Source organism: Pseudorasbora parva, chromosome 13, assembly GCF_024679245.1.
Source record: "Pseudorasbora parva isolate DD20220531a chromosome 13, ASM2467924v1, whole genome shotgun sequence".
Taxonomy (NCBI): Eukaryota; Metazoa; Chordata; class Actinopteri; order Cypriniformes; family Gobionidae; genus Pseudorasbora; species Pseudorasbora parva.
Genome location: NC_090184.1, coordinates 15,772,280 through 15,787,954, shown reverse-complemented (window position 1 = coordinate 15,787,954; position 15,675 = coordinate 15,772,280). Strand labels below are relative to the sequence as shown.

The following is a 15,675-nucleotide window of genomic DNA, read 5'->3' as shown; positions in this document are numbered from 1 at the left end:
CTCTATAGGAGGAGATATGTCATATTTGTCATGATATAATACAATTTAGGGGTCCTTAATAATATTTAATGGCAAATGCTCTGGTAACTAATAATAATAATAATAATAAATTTTATTTATAATGCACTTTATATTAAACAAAATCTCAAAGTGCTACAGAATTTAAAAAAACAAAACAATCAACAACAATAAATAAATAAAACCGAAAAATAAAATAAAATAAATTAAACAAGTACAACTATATAAATATGTAAGGAAATAATATACTTTAAAAGAATATACTCAAGTATAAACTATATGTATGTTTTTTGATACTTAATTGCATAGTAATTTCAATTAAATGAAAATGTACTGTTCTGTGTTCACGTTATTCTGAGTTTATTGTTAAAAATAAAGCCTGAAACTGCTGCATTTGGATTCTATTCCTTCTTACTCTGCAACCACGGTGTGACAGAATAACAGATCCTAAAATATGGCTCTAGCAGCAATGGAGCTTCTCCGCCTCTCCCAGGGGATCTATCCGTCGTGGCCCACACACAGAGGTATTTGGATTTGGTTTCCTTCGTCCACTATGATGACACCAGCCTCTGACAGGTCTCAGGGGAGCTTCCAGGATTATGTGGAGTGGGTGCTTGTCCACAATGGATCTTCTTCACCATCGTGGAGAGTGAGGAGAAAGACCCACCACGCCTGAGTCTTCAGTCAAGATGACCGCCACGCCTGAGTCTTCAGCCAAGATGACCGCCACGCCTGAGTCTTCAGCCAAGATGACCGCCACGCCTGAGTCTTCAGCCAAGATGACCGCCACGCCTGAGTCTTCAGCCAAGATGACCGCCACGCCTGAGTCTTCAGCCTAGATGACCGCCACGCCTGAGTCTTCAGCCTAGATGACCGTCACGCCTGAGTCTTCAGCCTAGATGACCGCCACGCCTGAGTCTTCAGCCTAGATGACCGCCACGCCTGAGTCTTCAGCCTAGATGACCGCCACGCCTGAGTCTTCAGCCTAGATGACCGCCACGCCTGAGTCTTCAGCCAAGATGACCGCCACGCCTGAGTCTTCAGCCAAGATGATCGCCACGCCCGAGTCTTCAGCCAAGATGACCGCCACGCCTGAGTCTTCAGCCAAGATGACCGCCACGCCTGAGTCTTCAGTCAAGATGACCGCCACGCCTGAGTCTTCAGTCAAGATGACCGCCACGCCTGAGTCTTCAGCCAAGATGACCGCCACGCCTGAGTCTTCAGCCAAGATGACCGCCACGCCTGAGTCTTCAGTCAAGATCACCGCCATGCCTGAGTCTTCAGCCAAGATGGTCGCACGTTCATGTGTCTCCAATTCCAGAGTCTTCAGAGTATCCAGCACTGACCATTGTGGCCACGGCTATGTTGTGTGTGTGTGTGGATAGCACACACACCGGTGCCCATTCCAAGACCAGAAAGGACCCTGCCCTACATCCTGAGTCTAGAGAGGACCTTGTCCCGAGTCCAGAGAGGTCCCCATCTCCCGTTCAGTGATGGCTCCAGCCAAGGGCGTAGGTTTGGTCTCAGCTTTGGTGGGGACATCCCACCAGGTTTGCCCAGATTATATACTCTATTATTTATTACTGAGTATGGAAATGCACCATAGTTTAGGAATGAATACGATTATTGATTTATGAGGCTTTTCAGCCCAATCCAGGACCATAAAGTTCATAAATGATTTTTAAAACTGATTTGGAAAAAAACACAACATGCACACAAAATTACTTATTTTCAATATAAAAATTATTGTGGACTGGATTTTTTTTTTAACCTCTTATCACATTATTGAGCATGTCAAAGATTAGTAACAACTTTAGATTTGATGCATTGTTAGTTTTTGTACAGGATCAGTTTTTGTTTCTCCCTCATTTACTGTTCGTGGCTGTTTTTGCCCTTATTGACTTCCATTATAACCTCATTTTTTGACTGTAAAGCCATAATGCTATATAATCATGCACAATCACTTTTTATATTGAAAATAAGTTTTTTTCCAAATCAGTTTTGAATCAGTTTTTGAAAATCATTCATGAACTTGGCATTTAAAGTGTGATAGTATTGATAAGAGTGACAATTAAACAATGACAACAGCTCAACAATAAACATGTTTGTCAAGTAGGCCTATGCAAGCTTGCAACAGAACACATTTTATATTATTTTACATTTGATTATTTTATTTATTTCTAAAGAACTCTTTAGTAGCCTATATTGGTGCACTTTAAAGGGATGGCTCACCCAAAAATAAAAATTCTGTCATCATTTACTCTCCCTCATGATGTTCCAAACCTGTATGAGTTTCTTTCTTCTGCTGAACACAAAATATGATATTTTGAAGAAAGTTTGTACCCAGACTGCTTTGGGGGCACCATTTACTTCCATGGTAGGAATTCAACTTAACAAAGAAATGTATACAGGTTTGGAACAACTTGAGGGTGAGGAAATTGACAGATTTTTAATTTTTGGGTGCACTGTCTCTTTAAGCAGTCATTTTGAACCAGTAACCACTTTACTGACAAAAATGTTCTGAAATTCAAAAATTAAATTACATTTTCTTTATTAATTTACTATTATGACTATATTATTATGCAATTATTCGTCCCATTTTTATCTAAATATTTTTTTAAATGTCAAACTTTATGACAGGATAATTTATTATTAATTTAGCCTATAGCTAAATGATAAATTAATAACATTAGTTAGGCTATAATCTATTAATTAACCGGTCTAATGTCTAGAAAAATAAGTCTGCCAAGCTTTGATATTGTATGGAATATTATATTAATATATTATCCATTAAAAAAACAATAGGCCTACCTAGAAACACGGATGTGTCCGTCATCACTGCTGCTTTCAGTCACAGTCTGAGACAGTGAAATGCTTCTCTGCAAAGGTTGCAGTTTGTTTTAGGTTCATCGTAAGTTACTGGACAGACCCACTACCTTTTTTTTCTATTCAGCCCTATATCTGGAAATCCTCTTGCGTTTAAATGGTGGACGCGAGCTCGACATGTTTTTTAAAAAACGCGCAAGTTTACAGCGCATGTTCTCGAGACTCCGTCGCTATGGCAGCAAAGCCGCTAAAACGCAATCTTGTGCAACGCTTGTGCATCATTTTGCTTGTAAATACGGGGCGATACGGAATCGATCCATATAGCAGCACGAAGGAGTTTGCTCAAATATTGGTGGGGACAATTTTGCCATCTTAAAATATTGATTGGGACTAGTACCTAGCGTCCCCCCCTAAACCTACGCCCATGGCTCCAGCCATTGACCAGCATCCAATGATAGCTCCAGCCCATGAGACTGCTCCAGATTCTGCACCAGCCTAAAAGCCCGCTCCAGTTTACAACTCCATAGCTCCTCCCAAGAATACAGCCTCCGTAGACAACTTTTGAAAAAAAAATGTTCCAAGTCCCTTAGAGTGAAACAGTTGAGTTTTACCGTTTTTGAATCCATTCAGCCTGAATATGGTGGTAGCACTTGTAGCATAGCTTTGCATACATCATTGAATCATATGAGTCAATTAGCATTGCTCTCAAAAATGACCAGACTTTATTTTTTTCAAAGATAATATTTTTCCCATTTAAAACTTGACTGTTCTGTTGTTAGATTGTGTACTAAGACCAATGGAAAATTAAAAGTTTAGAATACCAACGAAAACAACACTGTAAAAACGGAGAATGTACTGGCAGAAAATTAACAGTACATTTTCCGCAATAATTACGGACATTTCCTTCAACTCTAAAACGGAAGATTTCGTAGATTACTTACAGTATCTACTGTACTTTTACGGACATTTCTGTCTGTTAAAAAAACGGAAAATTCTGTAGATTTACAGGACAACCTCCATAACATTTACATACACTTCCGTTAATAATTTAAATTTTGAAAACGGAAATTTTGTACTGGTTTTGTCTATAAATCACTATAGTTTTGCCAAAATACATTAAAATGGCATCCATTACCAGCAATGCAGTTTTTTGATTAAATAAAAGTGTTCAAATAAATGCATTACAAACCAAAATACAGAAACTAAACACGGTTTATTTTTATCTTTGTTAAACATTATTAAATGCATTGAATATATTTTGTTGTACAAATGATATGAATCTTAACCCAAAATAAAAAATAGACTTAACAGCAGGACAACTATAAACATGCATGCGTGTACAAGTGTTGCACTGTCAAAAAGTTAAACTTCATAACTTTTTATGAAGTTATGAAGTTTAATAAAAGAAACTAATAACTATTAGAACTAATAAAAGAAATTTGATACATTTTAAATTAATGGGTGGTTGGGGGGGATTTGTTTTGCACTTAAAAGTGAGACTCAATAGTAGTGCTGTAGTCAAAAAGAAACTCCATGAGTAAACTAGTGGAGGATCAAAGTCAAAAACATTTTTAAAATGTAAAAAAACACAAAAAAACAGCAGCTTTTTAGTGTGGTGCTGCGCCGTCAAACAAATACAAAGTAAAATATTTGAGGACCAACTCACAAAGTCAAAACAAAAATATTAAACATTGAAAAATATTGCAAAAACATTGCTGCAGCTTTTAAATTAAGTGCTTGAAGTTGTTTTGCTTTAAACAGCAAAATACATTTTTAAAAAAAAGAACATGTATATAGCAGCATTGCACTGTAAAAAAGCTAAACTTTAAGGATATTGTGATTACCCAATAGTTTGTCAAAACCATTTTTAAATGAATTAAAAAAAAAATACCGAACCAAATACAAAAACAGAGGCAGCTTTTTAATCTATACAATTCATTTAACAATGTAGAAAGCAATAAAATGCATTTAAAAAGTGCTTATATTGTAGAATACTTTTTTTTTTTTTTTTGCTTTTTAAAGGGTTGGTTCACCCAAAAATTAAAATGTCAATAATTACTTATCCTCATGTCGTTGAACACTGCAAGACCTTTGTTCATCTTCAGACACAGATGAAGATATTAGTGTTGAAATCCGATGGCTCAGAAAGGCCTTCATTGACACCAAAGTCATGTCCTCTCTTAAGACTCATAAAGGCACTAAAGACGTCGTCTAAGCCCATCTCACTACAGTGGCTCACAATAATTTTATGAAGCGACGAGAATAGTTCAGCACTAATATAATGATCATCCAGGGAATAATAGTTTCTGTTCCTCTCAATTCTGATTTCGTTTTAACTCCTACGGTGGCCGATTTAGTCCAAGATTAGCATGGCAATCCCCGTCTTCACATTAGACACTGTCATCGAGTGTTAAAACGCGAAAGGCGAAGCTTGAATTTATGGGTATGTCCCTCTTTGGCTAATGTACTTTCAAGATGGAGGAGCAACATGGCGACCGGCATTCGAACCCCTCACCCGTATGTATTTTCAATGGCATATTATAAACTTACGCGCATACTTTATAACTTGAAATAAGTAAATATACATTAATGAGCACATATATTTTTGAAAGTACTAAGTGTTTTTAGCTAAGAATAAACTAAAAAAGTTACACAGTGTAGCTTTAACACCCGCCAATTTTAACCTGCAGTTGGCGGTTAATTGAGAACCCTGTTCATAGTCATCCTGTTCGTTATTGAGACAAACACGGATGTTTTTCAGATTTTCCGTTGCAGCTTTCTCTACATATTCTTTGCAGCCTTTAATGCTCTGGATCCTTCACTGAAAACCAGAAATAACTCCTGCTAAACATGTACTGTGAACAAGTGAACACCATCGTGACTAAAAGTTTGCTCAAAAGTATTTCCTTCTCGAGCAAGGCAGAATTTGACTTAGTAGGAGCAGATTGGTAGTGGCTTTGGACTGCAACATGCCCAGTGCATTATGGGTGTTGAAGTTTTCTGACTTGTTTGCCTAAAAGCCTTTCTACTGCATAGGCAGCTAACTTTTATTTAAATCCCATTTTGCCAGCAGTGAATTACCCCTTTGAATACGCTTCACTTGGTTTGATCAAATGGGTTGTGGATGTCATTTCATGTTGAGCTTGATTTAATTGGGCCTTTTTTATCGTTTTTTTTTCAGGGAAAGGTGGAGCTGACTTTGGAGATTGTGAATGAGAAGGAAGCGGATGAGAGACCTGCTGGAAAAGGCAGAGATGAGCCCAATATGAATCCAAAACTCCATCCTCCCAAGTAATCGAACTCTCACTTAAATAAGTTTATTGTTCTGTGTGTTAACAGAAGATGATTACAAGATTTATTTCTCTTTTAAACCTCTCAGGCGACCTGAAACCTCGTTCTTTTGGTTCACAAGTCCATGCAAGACGTGCAAATTCATAGTGTGGCGCAAATTTAAGTGGCTGTTCATCGGCCTGGTTGTGCTAGTCTTAAGGCATCTTTACACAGAAACCGATTCTGCAGGAGCATAAAATCACAAAAATGTGCATTTACACAGACCGTTTAATCCTTCTCTGAAGCGGCATAAATGCATTTACACAGGAATTAAAATCGCGGGTAACAATGCGTTGAACATTATATTAAACTACAGTTTTAACAAAGTTTTATAAATTAATTTAAAACAAATAATGAAATATAAAAATAGGATATAAAAATACGGAGTTTCAAATAATTTTGTTCTGCTTGCTATATAGCGCTTTTGATGTTTGTCATAATTCAAAGTCAATTTGTCAAAGTTTTTTTCAAAGAAACAGAAAGTCACTTTAGAGCAGTCACAACAAATGTTCAGGGGTGTCGCATCCGTGGGGGATACACCCACACTTTTTCCGGTGACAGGTTTCAACACCCGCTCTTTTTCCGCAGTTTTTCCGCAGTTTTCCACAAACGCCATACTGCAGTCGCTCCTCCGTTTCTCTGGCCGCTCTGTGTCTGCGCTCGCTGCGGCTGCTTCCCCTCCCTTTACATAATAGATATTTTATAGCTTAATGCTCTTTAAATATGTTGTTGCATTGTGAAAAGTCTCGGTGCGTAGGACGGACCTGTCCGCGGTCGTTCTCCGTGGTTCTGACCAAAGAAGAGCGCCGACTCTCCATTATAGCATCAGGCTGCACAGCCTATCTCTCTGAGCCCATAGACTGTAAAAGTGGTCAGGAATGTAATATTTCCCCAAAACAAAGTTCAGTTCTCAGCTCATATAACATGAGCCCGAATATTGGACAATTCTGTTTAATTGTGAACAGAAAAACGTTACACACGTCAATCCATACCGTCGATTTTGGTTCGCTTCTTATTTATTAAATAAGCATATACAGTATATACACACACACACACACACTACCAACATGAAAACAAATCAGGACAGGTCGAAAATTGATTAACACATTTTGATAAGGGAAACATTTTTTTAATCAGGATTTAAAGGGGTCATATAATGGTACTATATGCACTTTTTACAAGATGTATTGATTGTATGGAAATGTGTGTTGGCAGTGCCTGTACACAACCATCCTATAATGATAAAAATCCATCCTGTGTTTTTTTTTATTTCCTTATGTGTTTTCCCCTGTGTTAAATCAAGGCGTTCGACCGTGTAACGCCACACAGTCGGACCCCTCCCACGATTGAGCACAACAGTACGCTGGCTGTAATAATTAACACAGCAGTCATTCTGATGTTCCTAAATCCGAACCGCTGAAGACCCTAAGAAGCTGCTCCTGAATTCAACTAGAAAAGTTATTTTAAATTGTCCAAATATTTCACAATAATACTGTTTTTGCAGTATTTTGGATCAAATAAATGCAGCCTTGGTGAGCAGAAGAGCCTTCTTTAAAAACATTTAAAAATGCTACTGGTCTGAAACTTTTGACCGGTAGTGTAGCCTATGTATGTATTTCCTTCACATTCATGTTAAAAATAATACTAGGACATAGTATGACGAGACATAGTATGAGGAGATTTAAATAAAAAGTATTGTTGTTAAATATTGTAGACATCGTTCCGATTAAAATCCACATGAAAACTGCCATAAAAAGCTTACATTTAACGAAAGAAAATCACGTGTATGGGTAGCGCTGCTCACTTCCGGTTATGTGGACGACGTGGTTCCGAAACTGTTGCGTGGCGTGCTGTAGCACGTTCTTCATCGTGTCACTCAGCTCGCTCTAATCTGGTTATCTCTGTATGTGTTTTTTAACCTCTTAAACTCTGTGGACCCTGTACAGGGACGGGAATGAGATTGTCATGTATATACTTTCCATTTTAAATGTCTGGAGGAGCTATGATGTCATATGTGGTACCATTTGAAAGCTTAGAGTCTCTACTTTCTGGAGATATGCATCACTTTGGCATTTGTTTTACACAAAGTAATGTACACTAAATTACTCTGGTACCATTTCCGGCTGGATTTAGCCTACCCAAATTGAAAAGCCTCCCATACACACATACAGTGGTCAAGGTTCAAAATGTTGGTGTCATTTTACAGGAAACCCTTTAAAGTTACATAAAACACTGCTAAAAGTCATAAACATGGAAGTATATGTTGAAAGCTGTTATAACCCCCCCAAAATTAGGTGCTTTTCGATTTTTTTATATAAATTAATTTTTGAAAGTGTGTAACTCAAGCCCTGTGTGCTCTAGGACCCTGCAGACAGTTTGGGCTGCTTCCAGCATATATAATTAATTTAATGACACTGGGATATTGGATTTATATCACTATATATGGTGGTGGAGGGGGGTAGCAGGGTCGGGGGAGGGCGGAAAAGGGGGGTCATCCCTTCAGACCCATCCTAGAGCACACAGGGCCTGAGTTACACACTTTCAAAAAATAATTTATGAGGGGGAAAAAATCAAAAAGCGCCTACTTTTGGGGGGGTTATTACAGCTTAGACAACATATACTTCCATGTTTATGACTTTTAGCAGTGTTTTATGTAACTTTAAAGAGTTTCCTGTAAAATGACACTAACATTTTGAACCTTGACCACTGTATGTGTGTATGGGAAGCTTTTCAATTTGGGTGGGCCAAATCCTGGCGGAAATCCCAAAAGATGTCCCTGAGTGTAATTTAAACTACAGTGATAAAACACCACTCTGCCTCTTTTCATTTTCATTTAAAACAATCTTAAACATATTAATAACCACACAGATGTGGTTCAGGTAAAGCGTACCTTTATTATCTTCACTGCATGTATATTTATAACAAAACAAAATATAAAAAACAACGCTGCCGCTTTTTGTTTACTTTTTTTTTATTAAAAAATATTTGAAATATTAATATGTGGTTCAGACAATAAGTGTGCATGTATATTTATCAATGCAATAAATTAAATATGACATAAAAAAGCAACAACTGAGTCTTAAATGTCAGTTTATGTAAGATCAAATAGCCATTATAAAGGTATATGAAGCTATACAAGAAATAAAGCAAACAATCCAGTCAAACATACAAAGACAGTGCTAGTAGGCTACAACAGTTAAACAAGCCGAAAAATACAAAGTTATGAAACTTCACTTTGCCCTAGCTCAGCCAAAATGATTAGCCAGTTAGACAAATTATATCTCATGTTTTACCACTACAGAGACATCAGAGTCAGCGGCAAACATCAGAAGAACTAGCCGAGGAAAGGCTGCTCTCGGCGGGGTTAAAGAGCGTTGAGCGCCCGGTGATCGACTGGATTTCACAACTCTGAAAACGGCAGATCAAATTACAATAGGCGATCTCTTTATGAATAAACCACAGGTTTGAACTTTAAACAAGTACATTTCGTGACACATTAACAGTAGTCTTTTTTAATTAAGCTGGGTTTCTCTAGTCTAGAAATCTAGACGCACCCTAGCGGCAGCAAATCTAATTTGCCGCGAATGTCGTCTAGCAACTCTCAATTCACTTCTGAGCTGTAAACGCCAAACTCTGGTCGGGCCAATCACATCATGTATAGAGTCGGTGGGCGGGGCTTAATATAATGACGGCCGAGTGCTTCTAGTAAACACAGAAACTAGTGGCGGCGGTCTTTCGAATCAGCTTTGACCGCGACTCTGGAAGACTTGGAGTTAAGCTTTTCTTTGAGAAAATAACAAAGAATGGCACTGAAGTCATTCTTAAGAAGGGAAGATGTGTTCGGAGTTTTGCCGACCGGATACGGTGAAAGTTTTATCTGTCAACGAGCTCTGTTTCACCTTCGTTGCTCTGGTTGGTGTAGCGCTATCCTATCGCGTGCGCGGCGTGCAGAGGGAGTTTGAAAGACAACCGTTTATCCCGCCCCTCGGATTGATTAGTCAATGGTGACTTTCCAGACCAAACATCTTGATGTGGGTCTGGCTTGTCAGGCTAGGGTTTCTCATCTGCTATTGACACTTGTACTTTGGTGAGAGATGCATTCTGGGATACCTGTCTGTCTCAAGTCTGCTAAAGTTACCTCTCGATAAATCCTCGATAAAAGGGGCGGATCAAGGACACATCCGGGGATTGAAACTATTCTTGGCTAGATGTAAACTTTGAAATGGAACAGTATTGGGCAGCGACTGATGACGTTTAACAGACCTAGAAGCGTTCAGAATACTGTACGGTAGTAAAGCAAAATCATACATCAAATTAAAATGAACTATATGAATAAAATAATACTTCGGAATTTTGACTTTCCGATGGATTATTTTAAATCAAATAACAGAATCAAAGAAATACATCTGAATTAAACGCCTATATTTTTGGACTGAAGGGGTGTCGATAAACTGAATGAATTGATTGTAGCTACTCAGTTAGCTTAGGGGCTATGATGAATAATTAAAGCATTGCAAATCAACAATTCCACAAATTATAAAAACGTGAATTTAAAGGTGAAGTATCTAAAAACAATTCCATTAAATTTATGACAAAATAAATACATTTCCCCCACAAAACTTTGTTTTCAAATTGTTCATGCTAAAAACATCAGTATTGCGTGACTCCATGTATTTAGCGTGTATTAGCGTTTCCTGCAGGTTTTAATTTCTGTACAGACGAATCTTTTACTTTAGACTACGGGTGAATCTCCAGTTGTCACTGATGATTGTCGTTTGGACCTTTCTGGATTACAATCCGCCATCAAAATGACAAGTTCAAATATTCCAGCCGCTGTGAGTAAAGATCGGTCGTATATAAGGCGCTATATAAATAAAGATGATTTGTCTTGACGTTTAAAATCAAAGCAAATGTGGCTGTGATGATTGATGACTTCTTCCCAGTCTATGGGGGGAAAAAATCAAAAAACGCCTACTTTTTGGGGGGGTTATTACAGCTTAGACAACATATACTTCTTTTAGCAGACTTTTAGCAGTGTTTTATGTAACTTTAAAGGGTTTCCTGTAAAATAACACCAACATTTTGAACCTAGACCACTGTATGTGTGTATGGGAAGCTTTTCAATTTGGGTGGGCCAAATCCAGCCGGAAATCCCAAAAGATGTCCCTGAGTGTAATTTAAACTACAGTGATAAAACACCACTCTGCCTCTTTTCATTTTCATTTAAAACAATCTTAAACATATTAATAACCACACAGATGTGGTTCAGGTAAAGCGTACCTTTATTATCTTCACTGCATGTATATTTATAACAAAACAAAATATAAAAAACAACGCTGCCGCTTTTTGTTTACTTTTTTTTATTAAAAAATATTTGAAATATTAATATGTGGTTCAGACAATAAGTGTGCATATATCAATGCAATAAATTAAATATGACATAAAAAAGCAACAACTGAGTCTTAAATGTCAGTTTATGTAAGATCAAATAGCCATTATAAAGGTATATGAAGCTATACAAGAAATAAAGCAAACAATCCAGTCAAACGACAAGGTAAAATGACAAGTTCAAATATTCCAGCCGCTGTGAGTAAAGATCGGTCGTATATAAGGCGCTATATAAATAAAGATGACTTGTCTTGACGTTTAAAATCAAAGCAAATGTGGCTGTGATGATCGATGACTTCTTCCCAGTCTTGCAGTCTCTCGTGTTCTTGCTCAGACGTGGACAGGCTCTGAGTTCCCAGTCAGGTTGGGGTTGGACATCAGGCTTCGGCTCAAGTCTCGAGCTCAAGCCCTCCACCAAGGACAGCAAGTATGTTGTTTCCTATTCAATACAAAGATTATATGAACAAATCAACTCATGAATGATTTTTAGAGTTTATTACACTGTATATTTTCCTGTTTATTACAGTAAAGCCGCTTTGAAATGATCTGTATTGTATAAAGCACTTTATAAATGAAGGTGACTTGACTATAACAAGAACGCAACTGTGAAATAAGACAACTGATAATAATCCTACTCTGTCTGTTACACTTCCTCACACCTGCTGAAATCACTGATCGAGTGAATCTCCTGAACTTCTCCAATCTACAGTAGGTCATCTCATCCATTTATGTTGTGACATCTGCTCTAACGTCGGCCGTTTAGTTGGATCCCGGGCTAGGCACTGGCTAATCAGATCCCTGTATTCTGTACAAATTTTAATAAGGAGTTAGTCATGCATCTCTGAAAACAGCATCTAAAACATGATTATTATACTGTAAAATGTTCTTTAGCTTTACTTTAAAAGTGAAGTATGTAGTTTCTGTGACACTACAAAATAAATTACAAAATAAATCATATTTTCGTCAAATCATTACGTCTTCCCCAACATCACAAACACAGCTCTCGTTTAAGGTTCAACATATTAGGAATACTTTTAGCTGTGTTGCATTTGTCTTTATTAAAATGTATCTTTCTGAACGGGAGCATGACTATGATATATCATCAGCTCTGTTTCTGTTCAGTTTTCTGTGTTGGTTGATTGTTTGTATTATTCTATATTTTTACTTGTTATTCATTTTTTTTGTTATTTTTTCCCTTTGTTGCACTTTGAGATTCTTCGGAATGAAAAGTTCATTATAAATAAAATCTATTATTATTATTATTATTATTGAAGCGTGCTTTGTATCACAATGCTTTGTTCACTTTGACATGTTCGTGACCTGTTTAAGGTATAAATGCAGCGAATTTTGGCTTTCACTTCTTTAGCTAAATTTCTTTTCCCATGGCTCCGCCTGCTACATTAGCCACGCCCCAAACTCTCGCTATACGTTGAGCTATATATAAAAAATCTTACATACTTCATCTTTAACTGTTTCTGTTCAGAGCCTTTGCTTTGTGTGTGTGTGTGTGTGTGTGTGTGTGTGTGTGTGTGTGTGTGTGTGTGTGTGTTATCAATGTTGTCAATATGATTCACTCACTTTTGGATAAGTTGTAGTACATAAATGGAATTTTGGCTCGTCTGATATCTTCCGAATTGGCAAAAGGATGAGATACGTGCACCATAGTGTACAACAGCACTCCTAGAGCCCAGACATTTGCTGGTATGGCGTGGAAACGAGGTTCTGTTAAGACTTCAGGTGGATAGTAATACGGCAGTCCTGTAAAGAAGAAATTTGCACATTGATGAGCTTTTTTTTAAGTATTAAATAATAAGTCACTACATTCAGGTTTTCACACTCTCAAAATGCTCACCAATGTATGTTTTGCTCTCGTAGCCATCATTACTAAATAGCTGACCGCAGCCAAAGTCGATCAGCTTGAGCTCCAACGTCCTTTCATTTACGAGGAAATTCTGCGCATGAATGTCATTATGAAAAACACCATGCTCGATGCAGACCTGTACTGCCAGCAGAGCCTGTCGCATGATGAACCGTGCTGTGGGTTCATACAGGACGGGTTTGCGAACGATGTAGTCCCGCAAGCTCATGCAAGGCTCGGGGAACTCCATAACAAGAGTGAATTTTCCAGGATGTTCAAACCACTCGTAGAGCTGTATGATGAGCGGGCTTATGGGTTTTCGCCTCATCATCAGCAGCAGCGCCACTTCTGTAACGAGAGGTTTGGGATGCCCAGGCTAGAGAAAAAGAGTAATCAGAAGGTTAGCTGAGTAAAAATCTGAAGAAAACATATCAAAGTATCTTTGAAAAAGTCCTTTTTTTAAAAGTATATTTTTAGATCCGTTCAAAAGAGCCTTTTCAGCTCAAAGTTATTTGGTGCCTCTAGGCTTATTTGTCAATCACATTTACACTTAATGCTTTCTACGGGTTTATTAACTACAGTAATCTGCACTGAAACGACTAAATACATATTCAGGTTTTTGCCAACTTACAATATAAAGATAACGATTGTTTTCAATCTTGCTTAACTGCTTGATGGCAACCTGCAACAAAAAAGAAAGTTAGTTTTAAATGTTTTGATGCATTCAAGAGCAAAATCTTTGAACAATTCAGTCAGATTTACCTTTTTGCCATCAGATTTGCGTGTTCCCTTGTACACGCTGCCAAATCCTCCGGATCCAAGCATCGCTCCCACATTATAGAGAGACTCAAAAGACTCTGAAAAACAAACAGAAAAATATGAAATATATGACCTAAACATTTTTTTTTTAAATATTTCCTCAAAAGCCATGAGCATTATTTTCAGTGAAAAACAAGATGACAATACTGTTTAAAATGATGTTGGAGAAATAATGATCAGCGATTTACCTTCATTTGGCTTGACGGCGGAGTGATCTGACGCAGATGATGATGGCTCAGGATCAGGGGAAAAAGGCTCCACAACATCCACAGCACTACTGAGACAGCAGCAGACAGGACTCTTCAGAGCCTTCCATACCCTCGTGAAGAAAGAACGAATTCTTTTCCATTTCCCACATCCTGGAGGATTTTCTGAAATTAAGATTTTCATTTGAATGACGTCAAATTAAGCAACGATATAATGACATGACTTACATTTTACTTTTAAATTCTCATCTGTAATGTTATAAATCCAAAGTAATGGAAATACTTCCAAGCTATCCTCCTGACTTCTAGATAATGCCTGCATAAATGTCCCAAAATCTTATTTTGCAAATATTAGTGGTCACAATATAGTTATTTTTCTTGCTTTATCTGATCTTTTTGGCTTCATTTGACCAAATCAGTTCTGGTAATGGCAAATATAATATATTTATGTTATATTAAATACAATATATTTAAATAAACGTTAATTTTGAAATGCATAGCTTTGTGTTATTTATGCCATAACCGACTCTGTAATATGACAGCCAGTTTGACAATGTTCTGTGTATTTGACAATTCAAAAGCAAAAAGTCTTGAAATAGAATTCTACTCTGGATTGTTTGCCGTCTGAGAAGCGGCTTTCTGTGCGCATGTTTCGGGTGTGTGTCAGACAGCACAAGTACCACTGAGTTCATGGCTTATTGAGAATTAGATTTTGAATGTTCTCTGAATGTTCTGAAAATGTTAGACGAATGTCCAATTAAAATATTTCTAAAAAAAAAAAAAATTTAAATTCAGCAAAGTTGTGCTGAGCAACAGTAAATGTGAACGGACATTACCATGATAAAAACTTGAAGCAGTTATGCATGAATTATCAAAATCTCTGTCTGTACACTTTACACTGGCCAGCCTTATTTCAGTCTCACCTGTTGAGGTCTTGTTCAGGGGAGAAGCCTCCATGGCACCCTGAACATTTCGGCCATTAGAAGTCCCCGTTGGCTCAACAGGAACTGGACTTGGCAGCGGAGGGCACGACCAATCAAAGCTGTCAGACCTGCCCTGTTCGCTTCGGCTGTCCAATCCATCGCCACTCCACCTCCAAATGACGTTGAATGAGCCTCTGCTGCTCAGGGACAAGGATGACATGATGCCCAGCGAAGAATCTGTGGAAGCAGTTCTTCTGGATCCGAAATGGCCTGAGTCGGGAAAATTTCAGACATCAAATCAGCCATT

The 15,675-nt window shown here is 37.7% G+C and overlaps 1 protein-coding gene across 3 annotated transcripts; it reads right to left on the bottom strand.

Moving 5' to 3' along the window:
• Positions 1-11,487: 11,487 nt before the first annotated feature.
• Positions 11,488-14,673, bottom strand: LOC137038111 (serine/threonine-protein kinase pim-2-like). Of its 3 annotated transcripts, XR_010897390.1 has the most exons (7): positions 14,428-14,673; positions 14,183-14,277; positions 14,052-14,102; positions 13,415-13,796; positions 13,141-13,320; positions 12,222-12,367; positions 11,490-12,001 (listed from the first exon to the last, which is right to left on the bottom strand). XR_010897390.1 is itself a non-coding variant. In XM_067412547.1 (6 exons), the coding sequence occupies exons 1-6, from the start codon at positions 14,627-14,629 to the stop codon at positions 12,276-12,278; spliced, it is 1,002 nt and encodes a 333-aa protein (XP_067268648.1). In that variant the 5' UTR covers positions 14,630-14,673; the 3' UTR covers positions 11,488-12,275. The 3 variants fall into 3 exon arrangements, 2 of the variants coding, with proteins under 2 accessions (XP_067268648.1, XP_067268649.1); XM_067412547.1 differs by having other exon boundaries at positions 11,488-12,367; XM_067412548.1 differs by lacking the exon at positions 12,222-12,367 and having other exon boundaries at positions 11,493-12,001; positions 14,428-14,671.
• Positions 14,674-15,675: the final 1,002 nt, after the last annotated feature.

Excerpts from the sequence above, each read along its gene's own strand:
- LOC137038111 (XM_067412547.1), bottom strand. The coding sequence starts at position 14,629 with ATGAAAATCTTAATTTCAGAAAATCCTCCAGGATGTGGGAAATGGAAA. Across the intron at positions 13,797-14,051 it reads ACAATCGTTATCTTTATATT|CCTGGGCATCCCAAACCTCT; the intron begins GTAAGTTGGCAA and ends CTTTTTCTCTAG. Across the intron at positions 13,321-13,414 it reads CGAGAGCAAAACATACATTG|GACTGCCGTATTACTATCCA; the intron begins GTGAGCATTTTG and ends TCTTCTTTACAG.